This window comes from Drosophila virilis, chromosome 3, assembly GCF_030788295.1.
Source record: "Drosophila virilis strain 15010-1051.87 chromosome 3, Dvir_AGI_RSII-ME, whole genome shotgun sequence".
Taxonomy (NCBI): domain Eukaryota; kingdom Metazoa; phylum Arthropoda; class Insecta; order Diptera; family Drosophilidae; genus Drosophila; species Drosophila virilis.
The window spans coordinates 20644244-20670674 of NC_091545.1; the positions used below are offsets into that span (position 1 = coordinate 20644244).

The window sequence follows — 26431 nt, forward strand, 5'->3', positions numbered from 1 at the left end:
TGCTGGCCCGCTATCAGATGCGAATGTTATCGCTCACATTGATTTCTGATATCAGAGACAGGCAGCAGAGACAACGACATTGTCTTCCTTGGGCCTGTGCATTTTCAAAATTGTTTTTTTCCCCAAAAGGCAATGAATGAAACAAATGAAGCGAATGAAGCGAATGAAGCTTTGCATATTTAAGAAGGCGCCGCGCTGGTGGCAGCGCATCAGTCAAGTTGTGGAGCTGCACGCGGCGCTAGCGATTGTAACAATTTAAGGATACCGTTAACTGACACCGATAACTCCGATAACTACCGATAAATATCGACAGCATGATGCAAGGTAACTGATCGCATTGCTGCCGAACATCATCGATGCTAACAACGTTTATTGCAGCTAGAGTGGTCCTGCCCCTGCTTGCGCTTACACTGGTGGGCGTGGCCAGTGCCGTTAGCAAACTGGACGACTTTGATCATCTGACAACGGTGGAGATGTGCGAACTGTTGCCATCGGACACAAGCTTTCTGCGCCCAAACACCTGCAACAACTGGGTAACCTGTCCGATTAATGGCACCACCATAGAGGAGGGCACCTGTGCCGCTGGACTTCACTATAACAAGGATCAGGGACGCTGTACCATGGCCTCCAATGTCGTTTGCCCATACGCAAATACTGCTGACTCTGGCACCAACGCACTTGTCAATGCCTGCGCCAATGAGACGGATGGCACTTTCCTAGCCGATCCAAGCAGCTATAACTGTCACGGCTATCTACTGTGCAAGGGGCGTCGCGAGTTCAAGGCCGATTGTCCCAACGAGCTGGTCTTCAATCCTCGCTCACGTTCTTGCGTCTATTCCACCCAATATAGTTGCCCCACCAGCAGCACGAAGACAACTTCGCCCGTCTGTCGTGCCTTGCCCAACAATACGCGCCTGGCCAACGAGGAGCATTGCCACAAGTACTATGTCTGCCTGAACGAGGTGCTCCATGAGCGCGAGTGTGCCGCCCAGATGGCTTACGACGTGTCTCTGGGCCGCTGCGTTGCCGCAGCCAATGCCACCTGCTACGCGACGGCGGCGCTGCCACCGCCAGAGAACACCTTCTGCATGGTCAACGGTACAACGGCGCGTCAGGGCTACTTTGCCGATGATGAGTCCTGCAGCCACTACTATATCTGCAAGGCTCCTGCTAATGGCAAGCATGACACGAACCCCCAGCATCTGCAGTGCCCGCTCGGCTCGTACTTTGATGTCGAGAAGCTATCCTGTCGAGATCGTGTCAATGTCCGCTGCACTTTGGACCGTTGCGCCGACTTTGCCCTGACCTATGTCAATGTGCTTGGCGACTGTCAGGCCTATGCCCGCTGCTCGAACGGTGTCCGGGTCAGTATCGGCCACTGCCCCACCGACTACTACTTCGATGAACGCAGCCAGGGATGCACTCCCACCAACCACAACTACGTCGCCTGCTCCGCCTAAGCGTAAAAAGTAACCCAGCACGAGATGCAGTGCGCCTTCAAATTGTAATTAATTTTAACCAATTAAATCAGACATAAATTTGGTGTTAGTCGAAAGCATTGCAAATTGTTTTTGTTCTGTTTAAAATTGATTACCCTGCGATTATATTTTATATGCCATTCTATATAAATAGATGAAAATTGTAGAAAGGTTCAAAGTACGCTCAACATGTGCAGACATTTCTGCACAATACAAAATCAAAAAATTCCTTTAATACCTTCAAGATTTTACTTGAACAAAAGCGACTATTTTAAAAGCATTAAAAAATACATTGTATGAAATCAGTTATCGAACTGTCAAATATCAATGTGAAATTCCGCAGAACTCGGGTACTCGAATACGTATTCGATTCACAAAACATACATTATGCGTGGTAATTAATACTGACGAGCACTGATATATTATTATCAGGTGCTTGTACCTACTTACTAGTAGTAAGTGTTGCTGTTGTGCGATAAATGGCAAGGTGAGGAGCACGGCTATCTTGAAAACGAACTGCCGAAATATTCTATGATATGGACAAATGTGTTTTTAAGAGGCGTCTAGAATGTTGTTGCTCCGCTCATCTGATGAACATTTCTATTAACTGTTTGTAAAAAAAAAAAAAAAACAAATTGCAACTTGGAACAAGTATAAAACGCCTTAACAAGACTTGTTCTTAATCTCAAAAGTTGTTCAAATTATTGTGTGTTAATAGCTTATTGTATATTGATAATTTATAATTTAATTGTGTTGCACAATTCATATAAAATTTGTAAGTCCCAAATATGAAGGCTTATCAGACTCTATTTATATATATATATATATATAAATAATATATATCAAGGTCCATTGGTTAGCAAATAAAAAAATGAGTATATTTATGAGTAAATTTATCTAATCGATTGGATGAACTCAGCCCCTGCCTTGAGCTGTAAGCCCTGGCCCGTGCCACTCAAGCCTCTGTGGTTTGTGTTGTGGATTGGCTAGATAGGGCGCAGGCTGGGTAGGATATGACCTGGTTGGTGCAGCGCTGGCTCAGCTCATCGAAGTAGTCGCCATTTGGACAGGTGCCCTCGCCAATTTTGACACCGTCCTGGCATATGGAGAAGCCCGTGCAGCCATCATTCGACTCGTTGGCCAGCTGTATGCCCGTGTAGCCTAGGTCCACGCATCGATCGTAATCGCACTGGAGCTTGGATCGCGGCACACAGGCGCCACCATCCCGTGCTGAAAAGAAGCGACCGTCGTCGCATTCGCCGTGCTGCAGCAGCATTTGACCATCGGAACTCTCACGGCAATAATAATAGCCATTGCAGCTGCTCTCGTCTGAGATAAAGCTGCCCGCCTTGGGACAAGCCTCTGGCGCTGCTGTCAACGGCGGTGGCTCCGTAATTGCGCACTCCACATTCTGCGGATAGTCACAGTCGCCCTTAGCGGCGCTGAAGTAGAAGGTGGCGGGGCAGGTGCCATTGATGACTTCGCCCTTCCAGCACATTTGCCAGCCGTTGCAGTTGAGTGTGTCCTTGGCGAAGACGCCATCGGGCAGAATGTTGCAATAGCTGTCCGGATTCATTTTGGCAGTACACGGAAAATCACGTATGCATGACTCGGTGCCCGGATTGTAGTTGAGTCCGTTATTGCACACGCCGCGAGTGCCCACACCCTGCTTACAGTAGTAATAGCCATTGCAGGAGTACGGATCGGCGGCAAAGCCATTCGGCTGTGCCGCGCAAGGATCGCTAGAGATGCAGTTTGTATCGGCAGATGGCACGCAGTCCTCAGTTTGCCTGTCATAGAAAAGTCCATCGTCGCAGGTGCCGCTCACGGACTTGCCATCGACGCACTGTATCCAGCCATTGCAGACACGCGGATCGTTGATTTTAGTGCCATTAACGACCAGTGTGCAAATGAGTTCCGGATCAAAGCTGGAAGCCAAGCACGTTGGCAGTATCAGGCCAAGTCCGAGAAGTATGAGCCAGACCGAACTATCTACAAAACGCATTGACACTATAAAGTCGAAAACGATCTGCTTTACTATATATAGAAGCGAATAACCAAATAAAGCGTATAAGAGATATCCCCATAATGAACTATCCTCCTATTTCAAACATATGGAGTATATATATATATGATATCTCATCGGAAACTAGTCTTTGCTTGAATTATTTAATTATCGCTTTAAGTTCATCAGCTCATATGCAGGTAATTTGTTTAGCTATATGCATATTATATATATATCAATTTTAAAATTTTACGCACTCATGTTTACGAAAACGAACAGAAACTGGAACTGCAGAGCGACCCTCCGGGACATTGACAACGACTAACTGGCTGGAACGCGACCTGCCTATTAAATAGAACTACCCAAAAGGTAAGTCTGACAGGGGGCATATAAATTTTGGGGCATTAGCACAGAGCTGAAAATGTCGCTATCTGTTTTAATTGAGTATATATTTTATCAATTTGACAATTAATAAATTAGGAAATACCGTCCATTTCCCCAGATAGCCCCATTTGCGAATTGTTTAAAAATACTTTGGAGACGACATCAAGAACTTCGAGCCTTATGACCAATTGGTTTGTTTATTGTTTATTCACGTGCGTAACTCGAGTCATTTATTTTTAATTCATGTTTTTTTTTTTAATCACTTTAGTTTTGATTTTAATCGAACAACAAAACAAATACGAAACTGTTTTGTTTAAGAAAAAGTTCGAAAGATTAAATACGCTTCTAGACATTTGGCTTATGGATTTGCAGTTATGTGAGAAAAGGAAGATCCATTTTTCTCGATAAGACTTATGTAAAACCAGCATCGTTTAAATAGCAAATGCTGGCTTTGATCAAGATATATTAGCAAACAAAAAAGTTGTTCATATATGAAGCTACTTTTCGACTGATTCTATAGCAGCTATATGATATAGAGTTCCGATGTTGCATCATGAAACTGGTCCAGATATCTTGATAGACAAAAAAGATTTTCTTTAAGGCACCGATCATTCCAATGTTAGATATATGACCTAGTGATCGGATCCGGCCGGAATCATAAATCTTCAAGAAGATCGCTTTCAAACTGAGAGACTATCTTGCATAGAAAGAGACGGACAGATGGGCGGACGGACATTGAAATATCGACCCGGCTGTTGATGCTGATCAAGAATATATATAACTTACGGGGTCGGAGATGTCTTCTATGTGTTAGATATTTCATGAACAAATTATAATACCCTCTACAAAATATTTTGAAACCTGCACGAACTTCGGGATTATTCAAAACGCAACATAACCGTAGCTCTTTGCGGATTACGCCAAATTCCCAATTCTCAGTTCCCGGTTCCATCTCTAGTTTAAGCCAGTCCACCCATTGCCTAATTTCTGAGCATCTTCCAATCGATGGCTGCAACTCCTTAGTGGCGCCACCTCAAAGTATGCCACACATTCTGTGCTTTCGTATGAGTCATTGCTCTGAAATTTGTGCACTTCGTGTGTATTTTTATCAAATATGTATTTAGTGTGAGGCGCGACAAGTGCCCAAAAAATATGTTTTCATGTTTCAATTAGTGTACGCATAATATTCTTTAAATGGCTGCACCCAGCGGGTGCTGGGAGTGGGGATTGGCCTTATATAAGAGTGGTAGATGGGGCAATTATCAAATATTTTATCGCAGCGTGTGGAATTGTTAGCAACTAATTACGAGAAGAGGATCGCATGGAAATTCGTATGCATTTTGCATTGCTTGTGGGCGTCTGTTTCGGGGTGGCCCAAGCTGCGGAGCAGCCGATTCACATAGAAATCGCCGATCTGAGCCATGTAAGTAGACGGCCAAGCTGCGAAGGAACTCGCTCGCTAAACGTTTTGCTTGCAGATTTGTGAGGGTCTCACGGATGGTCACCTGGTGCCCCATCCGCTGGATTGTAATGCGTACTTCGCCTGCGGCTCGTTGGCCACGCTCCAATACTGTGAGGAGGGACTCCATTTTGATGCAGCTGAATTGGTATGCGATGTGCCCGAGAAGGCCAAGTGCACTGCCATGGAGGGCATATATGCTGTGACGACCACGGCGCCAGGCGGCAACCTGGACCCTGCCATTGGAGCCAAGCCATATGTCGATTACAACTGGTGGATGGGCAAGCCGCAGCCGGTGTTTGTGGCCGTCGATGTGGAAACTGGCCAGGCCGTGAATCCCATGGAGAAGTACGATCCGGAGCACGTCGAATGCCGTCACTTTGGTGCATACTTTTTGCCCCATCCCAGCAATTGCCAGCTGTACTTTATTTGCGCCTACGGCCATCTGCATCGGCATCAGTGTGGCCGCGGCACCCTCTGGAATTATAGAAGCTCCGAATGTCAGTTGAGAACGAACGCCGAGTGCTATAACTACAGCCAGGAACCTCTGGTGGATGAGCCCAAAGAGCCGAGTACCACATCTGGCCAAGTAACCATCTGCTACATCGTGAACACCAGCAGCGCCTTGCCCAGCTTGTCCAGTGACCGCGAGTCGACCACAAGCGCGTCTGCCCCAACGCCACCGAGCGCACCACCAAGTGCACCACACAGTGCCCTGAAGTGTCCATCGGAGCGCCAGAGCTATCTGCCGCATCCCGATGACTGTGGCAAGTACTACATTTGCATAGCGGGCATGCCGGTGCTGACCACCTGTCCCAAGGGTCTATACTGGGACCAGAAGGCCGGCTATTGTGACCAGGCTAAGAACGTCAAGTGTTTTCAAAATCAATAAATAAATGCAACCCATTGGGGCTTACCAGCACGCACACAACAGATTTGGGACAGCCATCAGTTGCCCTGCACGACCAGAACTTTGTTTTGGGCAGTAGCCCGGGACTAGACGACCCACGTGTCTCTCTTAGTCGCCTCTTACGACAAGCGATGACATGCTGTGGGGGTATTCTAAGGCCCGCCCACCACACGGTACAGTGAATAAATTCGATCCTCTTTTAGTTGATTTCTTTAATATATAGCGTAGTGTAATCTGCGGCATGCCTTACAAAACAGTTGCCACAGTCAGCCGCTGCCACATTTCGCGTCGCCTCTGAACTGTCGCGGCACTCTCCACATCTGGCTTCGCCCGTTGCCACTGAAAGTCCGACACGCTTGCTTTTAGACGCTGCCAAAATGTGGCGGATCCGTTTCCCGGCAGGTTTCCGGCGGATTCATTTACCAAGCCCTGCGCAGACCCAATGCCGCCCAGCCAGAAGGCGAGCAGAGCAAATGCAAGACTCAAGCCGAACAATCTGTTTGATGCACTCATCCCGTGTCGCTTTCTCTACTGACGGACGACGGCGGCGACTCGCACCAAGACAACCCTCACAATAAAATAAATAGATATAATCGTATCCAAGTCAAGTTCCTTATCAATGTGCTGACAATTGCTTTACAATGGATGATAAGATATCCAACGTAAATTTCTTAATACGACACACTTGGTAATTAAAATTGTTCTAAACAATTATGAAGGTACGCAAAAAGAGTCAAAGAACTTTAGATCAAAAGTATTTTACCTGTGTGGCTTCAGCTGGTCGCCGGCTCAAATCCAGCATGAATTTTCAAAAATGTCTGGCATTTATATGTCAGTTAGCCATCGCTGCTTCTAGCATATTAATTATGATAATTGCGAATCTAATACGCTCGCTGCACGCATACGAGAGTGTAATCCAGATGGACAGCATAGTTTATTAAACCATTAAAGGACTCTGCGGCAGCTGGTGCCCGGCCGAGAGTGGCAAGGCGAACACTCTGCCAGTCCGGACAAAGCATTATGCAGCTTGATAAATGATGTCCTCGGTGGCTTAGAAAGCAGCTCCTGCTGGCCTAGCTGGTCTTTATTTATTATCCTAAAGTCAAGCATCTCGCATCTTGAAATAAGAAGAATAGAAAGTTGAGTGAACGCAAGTTCTATACACTATTAACAGAGTTGTTCACTTTCTAAGTAGGCTGCTGACTCTTAGACTGTAATTACAAAGCAGTGGCTGTCAAACTGTGAACAAATGTTTGACAAAACCAATATACTCGCTTTCACTTTGTGAACAGCGCACAAATAATAATAATTAATATAAGTCTTAAGCTCGGCTAAAATAAAACATTTTTGCTTTTACGTTTTTTAATTCATAAATTCTTTAACATTTTATACATATGTATGTAAATAGAACTAATTTACCAGTGTAAATAAAGCTATTTTGTATTACGCTCTTTACTATGATTAGTTATTGTATTTATTATGAATACATATGTATATATATATATATATATGTATATGTATATATAGATGTGCTCGTCTGTTAATATAAAGGTAGATTGCGTTTGGAGGCTGCTTGCAAAAACATTCAAGCTTGAGTTCCATTTATGAACAAGAATTTATAGCTTTATATCGAATATATATGCTTGCATATAAACCAAAAAAAAAAAAAGAAAGAAATTGAGAGGGTATACATAGGTTAAAATACTACTTAATATGATAGTAGATAGCCTTTTGAGTGCAAACTCCCAGCTTTATATATATAGATATATATTTATCAGAGCCATAGAGTTGATATTAGAAATATATATTAAAAATACATTTTCAATTGCACACTAAATAATACTGTGGGAATAGCTATTTATTTAAACAGTATATGTATATGTGTATATATATTTAAAATATGTATTTAAAATACGTTTTCTTCTAAAATACAATTTAATGCTTCATTAAATAATATTCTACGATTTCAGGTGTAGCCCTTTTTATGTTGTTTTATTTATGGGGTATATGTTATATATATATATGTAGATATATGTATGCAATATTTATACAAGTAAGGGTATTTGTTAATAATCATTTTGTTTGTACACTTGCAATAAGTACAATCTCCGTTTTAAGACTTTTTGTGATTTAGAGCTTCGCCTCACGCCTCTCTTTTTTATATGCATATATATATATATATGGTATATATAAATAACTATATTAAATCGATGTGATTAAATTTAGCATGTTCTCTCATTAAAGGAATTCTCAAGCTACACAGCAAGCTTAAATATAATCTAAAATTACGTAAACTGCAATAATCAATAATCAATCTAGATATTTATGCCCGATATTATTCCAAAGTGTGGAATCAGTTGAATGGCAGGAAGAGCGTTTATCATTCCTTAGGCACTACAAATTCTATTGCAAGCAATTATCTAGTTTAACACAAAGAAGAACATTTTTATCGTACTCATTATCAAAAACTAGACTGTGTGTGTGTTTGTGTGTTTGTTAAAACCTTAATGAAGTTTGTTATTTTGTACATTTTGTTTTGAAGTTAAATAGACTTGTTTTATGTAAGTTATCACATATTTTTGTGTGTCCAAAAGATATTGAAACTCATCGAAGGTCGTTCTAAGCATGCACATGAATGTCGAGCAAATGATTGGCCCAAATATATACATCTAAATATATATTTTGATAAAGAATAAATCATAGCCGACCACACTGTTGAATATGTTGTCTAATAGTTGATATTTATAACTTTATGTGATAATTGCTATAAACTATAGTTTATATATATATATTTCTGTTGCTGTCACATTTTGAGCGCGATCTCTACTAAGTACGTTCTGCCTCGCCTTTGACGAACCGCATCTACATAAATTCTATGAAGATATGCGGTTTACCTGTGCATTCCTAAGCACATCATAATTAACTGATATTTTATGTTATTTATAAACAAATATGGCTGTTTATAATATAGGCAAACAATTAAAAAGGAAGAGTTCAGACAAAATGAAGTGTGATTTGAAGCCTTTGCGTTAAAGTTTAGGCACCAAAACCCATATCTGTCATTATTAAATAATATTTTAGTTTTGGCTAAAATAGAAAATCGATTTGTATAGAACTTATTTTGATATGATCAATAAAATAACTAATATATTAAAAAACAAGTATTCTTCTTTAACCACAAAGACAATAAGCAAGTCGAAGTGCCTTTTCTCTTATGACTGTCCAACTTTGATATTAGTTATCGTGCGACTTACGCGAGCTGCAGGGAAACTAGGAAGAAGTAAGAATACTTTATGCTTGATCTCTTTAGTAGCTCAACTGTACAAATCCTGTGGAAATATGGATTTTTGTGATTTTTCATACACTAAATTCTAACCAGATGGAGGCCTCAAAAAATAATGTGGTTCATCAGACAATTGGGCAGCAAGACAAATGTTCAAAAAAAAAAAACAAATTGATATTTAAATAATTCATGCTAAACACACAAAGAACAATCCAGTAATTAGATGCCTATTATCCCATCTCATAGCTCATATGTACATTCTATATTCATGCTATATATTATTGTTAGTATTTTTATAGACTTGTTCACAAACATATTTCATTTTTCAGATGTTTGTGTACGCATATGTATTCCAAAGTTTTGTAGAATCATATAAATATGTTTACAAACATATTTATAAAAATGTGTGTATTTCAATTTTAATTAAAAATTGTCTTCTATGTGTATAGATATATATATATATTTATATATATTTGTTTTTGTTTTTTGGAAGAGTACTTCTGAATGTATTCGTATAACCGTTTAATATGTTTACATGCATAAGTAGACTTGTATATGGATAGACAATGGGAATGGGTAGCACTTAGTCGGAATGTTTATTATATTTGTATCTTGTATTTGGACCCAAAAGGTGCAGTATTAGCAACTACATTGACCAATTCTATTGGTGACCTTGTCAAGGAGAAGCCAATGTGTTTTGTTATTATTATTATTATTATTTGTTTGTTTGTTTATATCTAATGTGTTACCTAATCTCCTATTTATTGTTGTTGTTGGTTAAATATCTGGTTTAAACGTCGGTTTCATTGCTTAAATGTCGCTGGAGTTCCAAATCACTCTGCTTGGTCGTCTGCAAGGGCATCTGATGGGATATCTGTTTCTGCAGCATCCGTGGATCTGTGGCGCCCGGCAGACCGACATTGCAGGCCTGGTTTGGATTGCTGGGCGAGCTGTGCTGCGATCGCGGACTGGGCGGCGTGGGAGTTGCGGGTATCTGATGCCAATTAATACTGTTCTGAGAAGTAATATTGCGCGTCTTCAGCAGAGGTGGGTTCTTCGTGGACGTGGAGAATGCCATGCCGCGCTTAAGCGGCACTCTAGAGACACACGAGCATAGTACGCATGTTTTTTTTAGTTGGAATGGCATAAGGATTCAATGTGGTGGACCATTCGTTACATATGTTTGTGATGCGAGACATATGGCGGGGGGTATTCGCGAAATGCAATGTTACAGAAAAATGACAAGAGTTATAATAAAATTATATGTGAATGATGCTAATATTACAATTGCTCCCAATCTTATTGCGGACTCACCTAGTTGGACTCGGCGGTGGATAGGAAATGCCGCGATGACTGGGCGACAACAATAAATTACCCGAGTGACTAGTAGTTGTGCCCGGCACAAGCAATGTATTGTTACTATAAGTATGTTAAAGTTTACTTTAAAACCGATCAGACTGTCAGCTCGTCGGACTACAAATCAAACTGAAGCAAAAATCGTACTAAACCAAAAGTTAACCGTTTGCAGCTACATTTTCAGTGGATCAAAAGATTATAGCGCGCGTGCACACAGAGAAGCGATGGGCCGAGTTGAGAACTGAGATCGTTTCTATCAAAAACTACTTAAAAATGTACTATTTGATATAAACAAGCAAATAATAACTCAGAGCAAATAATGTACTAAGTATATTGGTACAACTGGAGGTCTAATCTACACATGCACAATAAATGTACCAATTTAGGTACATTTGTTGCACATTCGTTTAGTACAGCTTAAGTCAGTTCAGCTCGCAGCTCAGCACTCTCTTTGTGTACGCGTGTCCTAAGAGAAGAAAACGCAGAGCATAAATTGAAAACAAAAAGAGACAGATGTTCGGCACGGCTTTACGTATGGTGGAATTGCAGGCAGATTAGCATTTGTGGTGAGTATTTGAGGTGAATTTAAGCAGAGCGCATTCTGAAAGCTTTGTAGATGATTCTTGACTTTACAGTAGTATATATTATATATATATGTGTATATGTATAATAAAAAAATATATAAATATATTTATTTTAAAATTGTTTTGCATTACAAATAAAAAAAAGAGTATATATCATAAATTAGCCAAACTATATATGTACGTATATATAAATATGCTCGTTTCTTTTCTCTTGATTGTGTAAAGTAAGTGTATAATAACATTAACGACGTATACGGACGGTCTTAAGGACTTATACAAATGACTGGAAAATGCTAATTTGAAGATGAGTTGTAGTGAATACTTATGTATGCGATATTGCTTGCTCGTGTGCTTCTAGTAAGCAGGAAGCTTATCATTGTCTGTGGCGACTTACGTTTGGTTGTGTTGCAGGTTCAGATTGGGCAAACTCTGGCCCAAATGGTTTACCGGCTGCACGGATAGGGTATTGGCCGATGTCGATGGAATCGTGCCAATCTTTGGCTTTGGCACGCCCCTCAACAATTGCTGTTTGCCCTTTGACGCCAAGCCCTGGTTGCCTGCAGGGAATTAATGCTGTGCTTGAAATGAGGGCGTAGCGTATAATAAAACTTGGCTTACCCATTAGGCTGGAGCCCTCGTCGCTGGAGAGTGAATTGGTTTTTTCAAAATCAACGGATATGTTCCGGGAATCGTTCCACTCAACGCTGCCGCTGTGGCTATTGTTTGCACTGGACACATGACTGCCGATCGATGAGTTAATGGGCGACTTGCGCACACCGAGGGAATCGCCAGTGGTGCCACTGCCGCCAAAGCGAAAGCTGTCGCCACCATTGCCCCGCTTCAGTCTCTGATATATGGTCTTGGCGCGCCAGAGGGCATCGTACCAGTTCTTGGCCTCGGTGCATTGCAGAGTAAAGGCTGTAGTGGCCACCTGGAACTCATTGAGATAGACGCAGTTCAGCGTGTTGTTGTGCGCCAGATGGACGATCAAATGATCAGTCAGATATGGCTGGCGTATGACCTTAAGCGCCCCCAATCCCTTCTTGGCCATGCTTTTGCATACGAGCAGTATATCGGTTAGCAGAAAACAATGCACATCGCTTTTACCAACGTTGTCCTTGAACTTGTGATCCCCCTCCATAAACAAATGACGCACATGGCTGGCGGGACAGCCGCGCATTGGTGCGCACAGATCAAACATTTGACTGTGCTGTTTGATCAGCTTGTCCAGCACCTCGTTGTTGGTGTCCTACAAGGGTTACATTATATTGGTGACTGACAATACAGGAGTCTATCTATATATATTTACCACCACATCGTAGGATTCAATGCGTGCCATAACACCCTTGAGGCGTTCACTCTCCTGCCGCATTGTCAAATGGTTGTTGACGCTACCCACAAAATTCTCCACGCTGTGTATCATAATGTCCATGACTTCGATTTCCTCCACATCGCTCATATGCTTCTTGATAGCCGCAAGCAATAGACTATACTTGGTTAAGCGCTGCATGGGACGGACAACGATATCGGCGAGGCGCAAGCGATTGCACATCTTCTGTGACTCACACCAGGCCAAGTAGACAGTGAACAGGGCATTATTTTGATTCAGCTCCTTGCAGTAAAACTGACAGGTACTTTGCTCCGCGCAGTAGACCTGTGGATAAACAACAAAATTGATGATGATGGTGCGGAATATGTGGAATAGTTGAATCTACCTTATATGGTGCAAAGATAGAGGCAAAGGAAATGAAACCCTCCTGGAAAAAGGCACATCTCAGTGGCTCATGAGTCCTAATGCTGTGTGCCACCATCGGATATAGCCACAGGGTCCAGAATTTAATGTTTGCCTCGCACACGGATCGTACATTTGAGAACAGTCTGTGCTGATCGACGTCAATCAGCAGGCGTTCCTCCTGCACAGCCTCCAGACAGGCCAGAAAGAGCTATAACAAAATCAGAATGTATTATGGATTGTCGTTCTGCAATATGCGCGAAAATATAACCGCTTACGTCTGTAACCGTTTGCAGGGCGTGAATGTAATAGACCTCAGTGGTGACCAGCTCCCATATGGCAGTTTGTATCTTAATCTCACTATCACTCATGGCATTGCTATCGACAAAATCCCGCCACGATTTGTCCATATTGTGCAGATAATTCAGTGAATCAGCGAGCGCGGGATGTTCAAAATTTAAAGCATCTGGACGCTGGGGCACACCATTCTTTGCATAGTTGTTGAGCAGGTCATATAGTTGACTCTGCTGCGGGTTCTTAATGCCGAATATGGAAGACCAACGACCAAGTATCTGCTTGCCAGTCGCATTGCCTGATTCACTTGTCTCCTCTGTTGAGGCGGAAGATAAAAGTCGCGGTGGTCGCTGTCGAGAGCCCTAAAAAGAGAGAAGTTCCTTAGACTCGAACATTGTATATCGTTAATCGTTGAATAAACTTACAAATGATGCTGCTTTTTGCAACGATTTTCGACTGTTGTCGCGTTCGGTGATCACAAGATGATGTCCAGCCAAGTTCTCGACATCGGTATTTTCGTCCAAATGGCCTGTCAAGTTCGTTGGACCTAGGATTTAAATCAAAATATATAAATAAAGCTTTTTAATAATACAATTTATAGATAATAACTATATACCTGTATCTAAATAGCTGAACGTGGGATTATTGTCTGTAATTTTGATCTGTGAAAAGCTCAAGTTTCGCCTGTGCAGCAGCTGCTTAAGTGCATTTCTGTGAACAAACAAATAAGCAAAATATTTAGTTATTTATTCGAATGTTTTCTATAGTGGCTTAATATAACAAATCTCTATATATATAAAACTGTGTGTCCTGACTGCCTGATTACTGGTCAACGGACAGCCCATACCGTAAGAGCTAGAAAGCTGTGGTTGCATCATGTGAAAATAAATACATACACATGCACACGAGCATGCATGCATACATGCATGCATAAATACATACACACATACATACATACATACACACATACACACATACATACATACATACATACATACATACATACATACATACATACATACATACATACATACATACATACATACATACATACATACATACATACATACATACATACATACATACATACATACATACATACATACATACATACATACATACATACATACATACATACATACATACATACATACATACATACATACATACATACATACATACATACATACATACATACATACATACATACATACATACATACCATACATACATACATACATACATACATACATACATACATACATACATACATACATACATACATACATACATACATACATACATACATACATACATACATACATACATACTTACATACATACATACGCCTCCTGCTCCGCCCCCTTGGTGCTCCTCCTCCTGCTCCTCAGCTTCCAGCGTTGAGGCCGCCTGCGACTAATTCAAAGGTGAAGCCTGCAAGCCTTACTTACATTTTTGAGAATCGAGGAGGAGGGCAGCTTTAATAAATAAGTTTTCCTATTTGCGTTTGCCGCGTAACAAGACAAATTGATCTGCTATTGGTAGAAAAGACTATTTACATACATATATACGCACATATATACACACGCGCACACACACACACACGCACACACACACACACACATACATACATACATTCATACATAATTACAAATAAACATTTCAATTCAATCAATTTCGCATTTAAATCATTTCTACCCCAAAACTTGGTCAAATCGTAACCGATTTTCACGAGGTTAGGGTCTTTGTTTATGGTTTGGCCTCTAAATCAATTTCACAACTAAATCTGGCAACATTATTGCTGGTAAAAATTCATAGGAAAATAGATCCCTCAAATATCCTATATAGATATAGGCCAAAATTTCCCAACCCCATAACTCGGTCATATCTCATCCTATATTCACGAAGTTTGGCTCTTTGTTCATGGTTTGGCATATATTTCCATTTGACATTATTATTCTTGTTGAATATATACTTACTGTAATGTAGTTCCTTTGGTTGCCGGTATGAACTCCTCGTCATGGCATTGCATTGCATCCAAGCAAAAGGATACCGAAAAGAATTCCGAGCTTGAAACCTAAAGTAAGAACATATATTTATTATCATAAAGAACACAATGTTATGTCGTAATAAGGATCTGCATGTTCTGGTTTCCTTTCTGTAGATAGTATATAGATATATAAATGAGCGTCCCGTACCACTCATACCTATTTTTATACCTTAAATAGGTTGAACAAATAGTGTTATCCTTAACGATATGTTTACGAAATACGATAACATAAATAGGCAAAAGGTGCCCATTTTCGGGCTAACTGAGTTGATTATGGTTTAGCAGGCGAAGATTAATGGGAATGGATGTTTTGCTGGCGCAATGGAAAATAAAACAAAGTAAAAAAGAAGAAGAAAACAAAACCAACTAAAACACCCATTAGTTCTCCACATACTCCAGTTTCGATATCAATTGCTTATTATACTCATTATACAATCTGTTGAGTGCGGCGAGGATTGTTCTTCTTGGGTTAACCCGATGGGCTGGGTGACTCACCTCGCTGCGTGTCAATAATGGTTTCTTGCGATGTATTAACGTTGACGTCATCGTCGTTGAGGTCACGGCCTTAGAGCCGCCATAGTAGCTATATGGAATTAACGTAGCTGAGCCGATCGGCGATGTTGGAAAATTGTCGTTAATATTGTTTTGCACATTTTTAGCAGAAGGTGTCAAATAGCTGGTCGCCGACGCACTGCTGCACGCCGGATGCTGGCTGGAGCTAACGCTGCAGCGAACACTTGACCCGATGCCCGAGGCCTGACTGCTGCCCGGCGAGAGCATCAGGGACGGAGATCGGCGCACAAATTGTGGAGCCTGCGTATAAATCGTGGGCGGTGGACAAGTTGTGGGCATGGTTTGTGAAGACGGCTGGCATACCTTGGGGGGTTGTCGTATTTCCCCCTATATAAAATGGTCGTATATATGTGTGTGTCGTATATATGTGTGTGAGTAGAAAGGTAGCATTTTGGACAGAAAATAGAGAAAGAAAAGACGAGTAAGACCGGAGAGAGAAAGAGAGAGAAATATATAGATAGATAGAGGAAGAGAGAGAGAAGAGAGATCATGTGCGTTTGAATAGACATGAGATTAAATATGGATCAGATGTACAATAGAATATACAATAAAGGTTTCTAAGTACAGGGTATTTGACAGTCTTAAACCGAACATTAACAGAACAAAATATGACGAATGACTGACAAAAAGTCTAGTTGCCGGTAAAGTGCCACAGTGCTGGGAGAGATGTGTTCCATGTTGTTCTAGTGAAAATATGGAATCGATGACAGTTGCGAGAGCACAAAAACCAAAATCAAAAGCGAAAAAAATATGATTCCTCTTAAACTTTTTATACAATTTGGAGCCAGGGAAAGGCCAGGTGTGGGACGGGAGTCGTTTGGAATAGAACGTTTGCATGCACAGAGGCATGCAGTTGGCTGAACAAAATGCCGTTTGTAGTTTCATCTTCACTTACCGCCTGCGTCTGGTGTCCAGGCGTGGCCGCTGGCACTGACATGCCCGGGGATGCGATGGTGTCGGTGGCCGTTGTGGGTGCGGCAGCTCCATGTTGGCAGGGCACCAACGTGTCGAGGCCATCTAAGTGGGTGAGACTTTTTGATTTCAGCTGAAATGAAATAAATGGAAAAGTGTGGGTGTGTGTGCATGCGTTGTGTGTGAATGACATAAATCCACAAAGCGTCGACCCAATATCTGATATTTATAATCGAATTTAATTGGCGTGGCTGGGAAACTGCCAGCCTAAATCCTGTTTTCCAATGCATGCATAGTTTCAACCACAATTGGATAAGCACTTTTTACATCGATTTTACATCACGTTGGCATTAAACCAAAAAGTAACCTAAAATAATTATATCACGTGCGCTATATGTACATTTACATTTAAATTGAAATTCTTATGCGCCATATACTCGCACTTTAATTTGCTGCTCATTCAAGTTCGAATTTCCCCGGCAATCACGGACAGCATCAAAACTCAATGCCACAAAACAATTGTTAACAGGAAGGAAAAGGTTTCTTCGGCACACCGAAGATTTAATGCTCTTGTAGAAATTTGGCTTATAGATATGAGAGAAGAGCGAAGCTCATAAATGCTGAGTTTTGACATACTAAAACTCATTTGTGACCGATTCATTCTATAGAGCTATATAGCATATCAGTGCGATCTTGATATATAGTAAAGGCCGGGTTTGCTCAAAATGTTGGGATAAAGAATCAGTTTGCCAAACAAGAACCTACTTTTCGACCGATCATTCCTATAGATCCGATGTAGATAAATATATGGCTATATGGCGAAACTAAAGAATGCCGAGTTTGGCTCAGATATCTTGCTAAACTATAAAGGTTTTCACACAGAAATATATCATGCCAATGGTAGCTATATGACATAGTGGTCTGATCCGGCCGTATCCTACATGTGTACGCCAGCGGACAGATGAAAGGACATGGGCACATAACCTTAACTTTTGATGCTGAAAAGGAATATGTATACTTCGTGGGATCAGAGCTGACTCCTCTATGCGTTACATACTACATGACAAAGTTATAGTACCCTCTACAAGGCTATAAAACCATAAAAAGATTATCAAAATGAATTTTTAACTCTAATATAAATAAACTATGAAATATCTTGCAATTGCATGTCAACTATTTTTGTCGCAGATGCGTCCAATTCAATCAGAATATGCCCGAATGCGCCGCTCAAACTTGTCCAATCAATAAAATAATATTTTGTTGCGCTTGGCTAGTTACAGATACAATGCTCAGTTAACCAAATATAAATGCATGGTTTATACACTCGGAATAAAGTTTTGCAATAAGCAAGCCAACAAATAGAAGCGCAATAAGCGAAAAGGCTACGCAGGAGTTGTGGGCTGCAAATCAAATGAACCAAAATAAAACAAATAAATGAGAAAGTTATGACAGCTTGTGATGACAGCAACCGTTTCTAATTCTTGTGACAGGTGGGAGCAGAGTTCTTCGAATTAAGGGAATTAATAAAATACCCCTACGGACAGATTTGTCATAGCATTTGCGTCACATGTCTATATTTACCCTCACAATTCTCTGATTTTCCGGGAAATAAAATTATTAGGTGCAAACCAAAGCTCGTAATTGGCGAGATTCGTCGGGATATCTTTAAGATGTTCATAAAAAGCTTCAATTATTTCCTATAGAAGCAGGATATAGTATAAGATATAGTAGTTCGATTTGGACTAGATTGTGCTCTGATACTTAGAACAAAGGCCTCTGCTAGACTGTAGACTTTGCTAAAGATATAATTGATATGGCTATAGTTGCTCCGATTATGGATTCGCTTAAATGGAGTTTACATAGTGCAAGACAGGCAGATATATCATTCAAATATGTATATGCATGTATGGTATATATATCTTATACATATGTGTATCATATATCTCCTGCGTATCTGTTGAAAAATAATAATGTACTCTCTAACAATAACAATAAATAAGAAAGTGATGACAACAATCAATTGTACAACTCTTGTGAACGAAAGAAACAAATAAATAAAACAAAGAAACAAATTGAAAAGTCTTTATTCGCATGTTACAAATTGATTTCCGGCTGGCAAAGTTCCGCTCAGTTGAGGTGCTGTGCTCAGTCTAAAAACATGAACTCACCTGCAGTTTGCTGGCTGGAGGCGACACAACCAGACAGATTTTCATTGTTGCACGTAGAAATTCCTCACGTTTGCTCCTCAAGTCGCCCGGCACTGCAATGGGTGCCGAGGTCGCCGGCAGAAAGGGATTCAGGGGATTACGCACCGGGACGTTCGCATTGAGGCTCTCCGTTGGCGAGACGGACATTTCGATTTTCTGTGCCTGATTATGAATATGCTGCTGACTTGCTGATGTGCCGCTCTGCTGATGATGCAGCAGACGCGTAGGAGAGTTGAGACTGAAGAGCTTGCGTCTGTGGCGGCCAGGCGTGGACGAGGAACTCGACGCTGGGCTGGGCGTCGGTCCCTGCGGACAGCTAACACCGCTTTCGCTGAACGTGGACTCCTGGGAGCCGGCACGACTGTAGGCGGGTGTCGGCAGCTGTGCGGATCGGGAACCGGCACCCCAGCCGGTATACTTAACAGATGTCACATTACAATCCAGCTGCAGCTCCTCTGGCTGAATTTGTCCCTCAATCGGCAATTCGTCGTCCTCGTAGGTGCTGTGATAGGTGCGTGCAGTGATTTCCGGCAGAAAGGGATTGTTCGGCGATGTCAGCGTATACTGATAATAGGCGCCAGCTTCGCCACTTTCAATCGGCAACGTGGTATCGCCATCAGCTTCGTCCGGTGTGTCCTCCTCGGGAAACGAGCCCGTATTGAGATCATGTAGGCCGCCAACGCCGCTGCTGCTGGACAGCACATGGGCGCCCAGCTGTTCCCATTCCCCGGACGATGAGTTAAACGACGAAGCGGTAAACCCATCATTCGAATGACCCTGACAGCTGCGCGAGCTCTCGTTGCTGCTCCTGAATAGAAAGTTCTGCAGTCGCGTTATCCTCACCGAGCTGCTCTCGCTGGTGATGCTGCAACTGCGACTGGCATTGGGCGGGCCAGCTGGTTGCTGATCATTGCGGCTGCTGCTGCCCAACTGATCCTTCCGTTTGACACTCTGCTCTGGCGTCGCACTTCTGGTGGCGGCGGTGCTCATCTCGCTGCCCATTTCAAAGAACTGTTGACTGCCGGCCCAGTGTAGGTTCGTCTGTGAGCTCCTCAGTTCGCTTAGCTCGAAGTTGCTCTCGAGTGAGCTGCTCGAATTGGTATTGGTGGTGGCCACACTGCTCAAGTGCTGGTAGGCGTACTCGGGCGGCGTGCACTCGTCGGGACTGTCCAGCAGCAGGGCCGCGTTGATGTGACCGCCAAGTGCCAGGCCGGGCAGATGCAGTTGGCTGGCAACTGAGAAGGGTATGCGGCCGCCGTGGTTATTGTTGTCCAGCTTAGATAGCGATGGCGAGGCGCAGCTCTTGCTTTGATAATCGTCCGACGTGGACTTCAGCTCCAGGGAGCTGTGTGCACTGCGGCGGAATGAACGGCGCAGTCTTTCTGCAAGTCTTGACTGTTGTTTGAGGGGTTTCTCTTTGGACAGCTTCTCCTTAGCGTTACCAAGAAGCTGCACCTTCTCAGTCTTTTCTTTTCGTGAATCCTCCAGAATTTTCTCGTGCATTGGTGCGACCTTCAAATTGCTCCACTCTCCCAATTGCTCTGACTGCGCTTTGGCAACGGCGTCTGTGCCGCGTTGCTCTCGATTGGCGTATGGAATTGGTGGCGCCGCAAGGCCAACACCCATTACGTTGACGCTCCGTCGTTCTGCTCATGGGCAAAGCTGCCCGTTTCTATTAAACAGCGTCGCGTCAGTGAACAGTTTGACACAGAGCAGACAGACAGACTGGTTGCTTCACATGGATAACAATGGATTCGATATATATATGTATATACTATATATGCGTAAAATAAATAAGGAAATATCCACACTGATTAGGTAAAAACTTCCATGTTCTATCCTTAATTTGATATACTTAAAGTCGCCGTTAATTTGTATTTTAATTTACGGTCATTAGATTAAGAAGCGTTCATTTTTCCCCAAGTAACACGAAAAATATTGTTGCATTTTTCTGTGCCCTATTATAACTTTTAAATGTATAAATTTATATGCATTGTATTGCTTAATTAGTTAATTCAAGTTGGTTAGGCGTTGATTAGCTGAAATTAGACGGCCAATAATCAGAAACATGTCAATTATGATTCTGTCAACATCTGTCAACATTGTCGAACTTGTTGTCAAATTTAAATATTATTACCGTGGGTAATTCAAGAAAGAACCAACATAAAAATCACACAAAATATAAAGAAACTGATTTCACTTTTATAGAATTCGTTTCAAGTGAAAATCATTTATAACCGAAAAAAAAAACCCGAATTGTCAACTCTGCGAAGAGCTTTGTTACACGCTCCATCGGCCAGTTGAACATTATAGGCCATTACTCACCTTAATTGGTTTAAAAGCATTTCGATATTGGATTTCTTTTCATCCTTTTTGCGCGTTTTCCTCCTTATACAGAGTGGCTGCCTCTTACCGTACATTTATTTTTGAAATATTATTTTTCGCCTGGCTCGTTGCTTTTCCTCACATTTGCAAATGAACATGGATAATGGAGTATGGCATATGGAATATTTGAATTACCTATAACAAAGATGGACATTATTTCAATAAGTTAATAAGTTCGCAAATTGATTATATACTTAATTATATTACTTAATTTCAACTTCTGACTGGCCACATTGTCTATATGCTCAGAAGAAGAAGAAGCCTACGGCACCCACAAAGACCCTTCTGGGCCAGGCAGACCATTTGCCTCTGATGTCATTTCAGCCAACCACTTTGCACTTTTTGTCAATCATTTGATTTATATCGTTCGCTATGCCACAAAACTTTTGCTCAACCGAACAGGTGATGAGTAGGGCGAAGGAGGTGCGCTGAATGATGAAAGAGGGCGTTGCAGTGGCGAGTCCCAAATGGCACCGCCTACGTAGCAGGAAAAGCTAATAAACGAACCAAGGCAGTATATAAAAGAAATGCATTCTCGCAAAAACTCACACAGTTGCAGTCTTCGACTTGCGAAATACTCTACGCTTAAGCAAAAAAGTACACAAAGTCGCTTAACTTCTTTAAAAATTAAAAAAAAAAAGGCTGACAAAACTATGTAAAACAAATTAGAAAAGTTTAAACTTCTAGTTTCAAAACTGAATTCGCAGTTTTTAAGATTATTTCTAGATGTCCTTTAATACAAAGTTAAGCTAAAGCATTTCGATTTTTTAGAATGTATTTTTAAGAAAAGAAATATGATCCTCAAAAATATAATGTTATAACTTATTATTATCTACGGTATTTAATCTTTGGCATTCAAATATATTAGCCATGGTTTCCCTTTTGTTTTCATGTAACGCTAACTGGGAATTGTAAAACAATATTTTACGGTCTGTGATTCAAATGGGTTTGAGCGAATGAGTTAGAATATAATTAGTTATTTATAGACTTTGAAAAAGAACAAATATATTTTCTATATATACTTTGCTTTTATAAAAAGTCGAACATCAATCTAGCTATAGGCAGATTTCACCGACTGGAGTACTGATTGATTGACCAAATGAATGAACGATTGATTGATTGATTGACTGACTGATTGACCGACAAACTTATTGCTGATAAATAAATCTAACGCCCAAAGCGTTAAAGCTAGAATGCTAAAGTGTTCACTTTTGCCGATCGTTTTCAAAGTTCTTTCCTCAAAATTATTTTTGGAGTGTCTCACAATTTTCTGATAATCCATTCAAAGTTGGCGGAAATGAGGGTCAAAGATTTGTTGGCTGATGATGATGTTGAATCTTTCAGCGTTTTTAGAAATTCCATCCGCAACTGTGGTAAATTGGTAGAAAACTGTGGTAAAATAGTTTTTAGTTTACCGTACTTACGGCTTCAAAATAATTTCCAAATTCTTGGCAAAAACTTATTTGATAAGTTTAACAGAACGGAAACCTTTGTTTCTAACTTTTAGTGGTCGATACGATAGACTCAAAGATTGCTAAAAAGTCATGCATTTAAGACATGGTTTAGGCTGGGCTAGGCCCGCCCTATACACATTTCTGTTCTACCCTGGTAGCTCTTGTATACATAAATTTAAAACTTTAAAGTTTTCAATTCGTGTAATATACGTATGTATAGGTCTGTATGTGCAAGGAGGGCCCGTTAAAACGGATAGTTTTGACCTCATTGGACTTCCGAACAGAACAGAACAGAACGGAACGGAACGAAGCGAGTTGCTTGGCCTTCTAAAATGGGTTCTTGTAACAACTTGTGAGGCTATCTACGAGTTTAAATGTGTCAAAAGCATTCGAGTTTTCCTCGATGGACTGGAAAATACTGAGCTGGCTTCGAAATCGATTTAAATGTTTGGCTTGCGTGTTTTGCGAGTAACCGTTACTGCCAGCATTACCTTGAGGCCTATATGTATACAGTTAGTTCTTTATGTGCTATGTTCTGATTCCAAGCAGTGCTTGTTCAGATGATGCCCTGTAAAACGGCAATAAATGGCCTTAAAAAGCACGAATATCCTGCTGTTTTTTTCTGTTTGTTACAGTTCTATGACACCCCTTGATAAACATTTATGAGTAGAGGGTATTAGCACACATACTATACATACAGGCAGGCCCTTAGGCTCACAGTAGTTTTTGCTTAGCTCATTTTGATTTTCGATAAATCAGACCGTTGGGAATATGTACCGTGAGGCAACTGGAGCAGCACCTGCCTTCGTGTGCTTTAACTGGTAATTTAGCATAATGTTCCACTTTAATGCGTAGACTTAGTATATGAAAGCGCTTGGCTGAATTTAAAAAACGCTTTGTTATGCTCCGTAATTTATTTGCTTAGACTTGACTCAACAAACAGGCTGTGGACCATTTTACTACCGTTTAACGCCTTATGTTCGTTTTATGGCAGCTCTCTCAAAAATACAAATAAGAATAAAAGTAATAACGCAACAACGTGGACTTTATGCTCGAAAAAATAGCAATTTTGCATAAAGAAGCTACGAAATTTAATAACTGCGTACACTGTCAGAATGCCTGAAGTTCCCAAAGCAATTACGATACAATCAAATTTGTATTTATTTGAATACAGATTCAGGTTTCCAGGACATCAAATGTCTCTAGCTAAACGAATGTTTAATTTATTATGTATACCTCAAGACTTTTACAGCATAGTTGCTGGTCGAGCATTTTCAATTTAAGACTTTGTATTTTATAATAATGGCAAGAAGGCACGCAACACGTCAGGAAATTGGATGCTCTCCAGTCAAGCAGGAAAACTATTTGTGCAGTAGGAGTCAGGGTTGATACAATGTTAAAAAGCCAATCAGCAGCATTATTATTCTTATTATATTGTATGTCAAAGAGTACAAAGAAGGTGGCATTTGATTTGGTTAGCTTTGCTGCTTTTATCGCCCGACGCATTATAATTCGCAACTAGTTTAAGCGTCATATAACAAGGCATGTGAATAACTGGTACTCTATAGCATAATATGCTGATGATAGAAACAAGACTGAGTGAACCTACTTAGAAGACAATTATTATCATTATTTTTATTATTTCTTTATAGTATTAATCATTATTATTTGTCAATAGCTAGCAATATAAAGGAAAATATTAAACTTTGTCCTCCAAATCGCTGGCAACTTAAATCTTGATTCAAATCTGACAACAACAAACTATAGCTTGGCATTTAAGCCCGGAAGCTTGTGTTAGCGAAACATGCAACTATCTCTTATCCTTTCAAATGCCATTCCAAGGAACTTTAGAACGTTTCACTGTCTAATGAACTTTTGTTAAGTTCAGATAAACATCTTGCCTGAGAGGAGAGCTCGAATAGCTGGCAGAATTTTATTCATTTTATGTGTCTTGTATAATAATCAAATACCAGGTTTAAAATTAGAAAATTTGCGCGGCTTTTCTCTTGCATTGTCTTACGTCATTTAATGTAATTCACGGTGACTTTGCCGCAACGCTGGCAAGGTTAGGGCCCCTGTATGTGTCATCATTATCGCCCTCGCCTCACGTGGCAATGCCCGAACCCCATCATCGAGCCCCCACCGCAGTCGATGGCCCTTCCAAGCCTTGCCAATACCCAATTTGATCGTTGTGGTTCCTTTTCGTGAAAAGCTATATTTTTGTTTATTTTTTTTTTTTTCGCATTCGCAGTTATTTTTGTTGTTGCTTTGGCTTGTCTGATTCTGCGTTATTGTTGTGGAAAAAAAAAATGAAAGAAAATTTACGTAAGTCGTAGGTGGTCGTAGCCAAGACCCCAGATGCCCAGAAAATGTTGCACACGCAAATTTGCCGTGCTCGAACGTCCGTGTTGTCCAAAGTTGCCTTTGTTTGCCAATTTTTATGAGCTCCTTCTGCCAGCACCTACGGTCAAATTCTTCACACGCTTCGTGCATAAATACACACAAATACACACACACTCACGCACACGCACACACACAATCCTACTTTGGAAACAACACCTGTAGACTAATTAATGACAAATTTCTCCAGCTACGTGTGTGCGTAAATTGGTATATAATAAAATAAGAGCGTTACGCCTTCCCAAATTCCATTTGTTTGCAAATTGTGTTAACGTTGATTTAAGGTGATTCAATTATTTTTCTTCTTCTAATTTTTTTTTTTTCTTGCTAAAAATGTGGAATTATGGCCAAGCTAAAGCTTAGAGGGAACTGCTAAGAATGTAAATGGGTTCCCTTCATAATTATGATTCCCCCAGGTATTTGTATTTATGCACGCAGCGCAAGCACTTCGAATTATGTACTCACATTGAGTACAAACTCTTAGTGGGTCATTTTTTCTATATATACGACCTGTACAGTTCGCATAAAACTAACTTTCTATTACCTATTTTGTGGTATTCCTCACTTCAATTGGGGCACAGTTGCTATTAATAGTATTTTGCACTTAATGCAATTAGTTTGTTCTTATTTAAGGGATATTAATCCTAATTCTATTCAGTAATTACCACTACGACAGTTATTATATTATAATAATTAGTATCTGTTCTACTAAGCACAAACAACTCCATAAAATTTCAATAAAATTTCCAATGCCTTGGTATTTTTCCCCCTCAAGTTAAATGCGCAACTCGTAGTTACAAGTTTATCGATATAACTGATAGTTAAAAGTTTATCGTTTCAACAGCTAGTTAAATGTTTATCGATTTAACTGACAGTTTAATGTTTATTGATTTAACTGATGGCTAAAAGTTTATTTATACAACTGTTTATCGATTTAACTGATAGTTAAATAGGTATCCATTTAA

At 40.8% G+C, this 26431-nt stretch overlaps 4 protein-coding genes across 12 annotated transcripts in view; 2 read left to right on the forward strand and 2 right to left on the reverse strand.

The window, feature by feature from the left end:
- Positions 1-177: 177 nt before the first annotated feature.
- LOC6624545 (peritrophin-44) lies at positions 178-1555 on the forward strand. Its single transcript, XM_002048030.4, has 2 exons — positions 178-324; positions 379-1555. The coding sequence occupies exons 1-2, from the start codon at positions 315-317 to the stop codon at positions 1458-1460; spliced, it is 1092 nt and encodes a 363-aa protein (XP_002048066.2). The 5' UTR covers positions 178-314; the 3' UTR covers positions 1461-1555.
- A 779-nt stretch (positions 1556-2334) lies between these two features.
- Positions 2335-4921, reverse strand: LOC6624491 (peritrophin-48). 2 transcript variants are annotated; one of them, XM_002048031.4, is made up of 2 exons: positions 3741-4921; positions 2335-3470 (listed from the first exon to the last, which is right to left on the reverse strand). In XM_002048031.4, the coding sequence occupies exons 1-2, from the start codon at positions 3793-3795 to the stop codon at positions 2434-2436; spliced, it is 1092 nt and encodes a 363-aa protein (XP_002048067.2). In that variant the 5' UTR covers positions 3796-4921; the 3' UTR covers positions 2335-2433. The 2 variants fall into 2 exon arrangements, with proteins under 2 accessions (XP_002048067.2, XP_032290429.1); XM_032434538.2 differs by having other exon boundaries at positions 2335-3488.
- Positions 4922-5150: 229 nt separating this feature from the next.
- Positions 5151-6250, forward strand: obst-F (obstructor-F). Its single transcript, XM_032434540.2, has 2 exons — positions 5151-5290; positions 5346-6250. The coding sequence occupies exons 1-2, from the start codon at positions 5189-5191 to the stop codon at positions 6216-6218; spliced, it is 975 nt and encodes a 324-aa protein (XP_032290431.2). The 5' UTR covers positions 5151-5188; the 3' UTR covers positions 6219-6250.
- Positions 6251-6430: 180 nt separating this feature from the next.
- LOC6624441 (serine/threonine-protein kinase phg2) overlaps positions 6431-26431 on the reverse strand; it is a 33897-nt gene continuing 13896 nt past the window's right edge. The window contains exons 1-12 of one of the 8 annotated variants that reach the window (XM_015175038.3): positions 19189-21278; positions 17004-17153; positions 15465-15562; positions 14102-14196; positions 13911-14032; positions 13470-13847; positions 13175-13402; positions 12769-13113; positions 12078-12708; positions 11854-12016; positions 10834-10938; positions 9941-10616 (exon numbers count right to left, since the gene is read on the reverse strand). In XM_015175038.3, the coding sequence (XP_015030524.1) occupies positions 10310-10616; positions 10834-10938; positions 11854-12016; positions 12078-12708; positions 12769-13113; positions 13175-13402; positions 13470-13847; positions 13911-14032; positions 14102-14196; positions 15465-15562; positions 17004-17153; positions 19189-20853 (4287 nt within the window). In that variant the 5' untranslated portion in view covers positions 20854-21278 and the 3' untranslated portion in view covers positions 9941-10309. Of the gene's footprint in view, positions 7354-9940; positions 10617-10833; positions 10939-11853; positions 12017-12077; positions 12709-12768; positions 13114-13174; positions 13403-13469; positions 13848-13910; positions 14033-14101; positions 14197-15464; positions 15563-15646; positions 16436-17003; positions 17154-19188; positions 21279-26431 lie in introns of those variants that run through there. The other 7 variants (XM_070208151.1, XM_015175041.3, XM_032434535.2 and 4 more) reach the window with 7 other exon arrangements.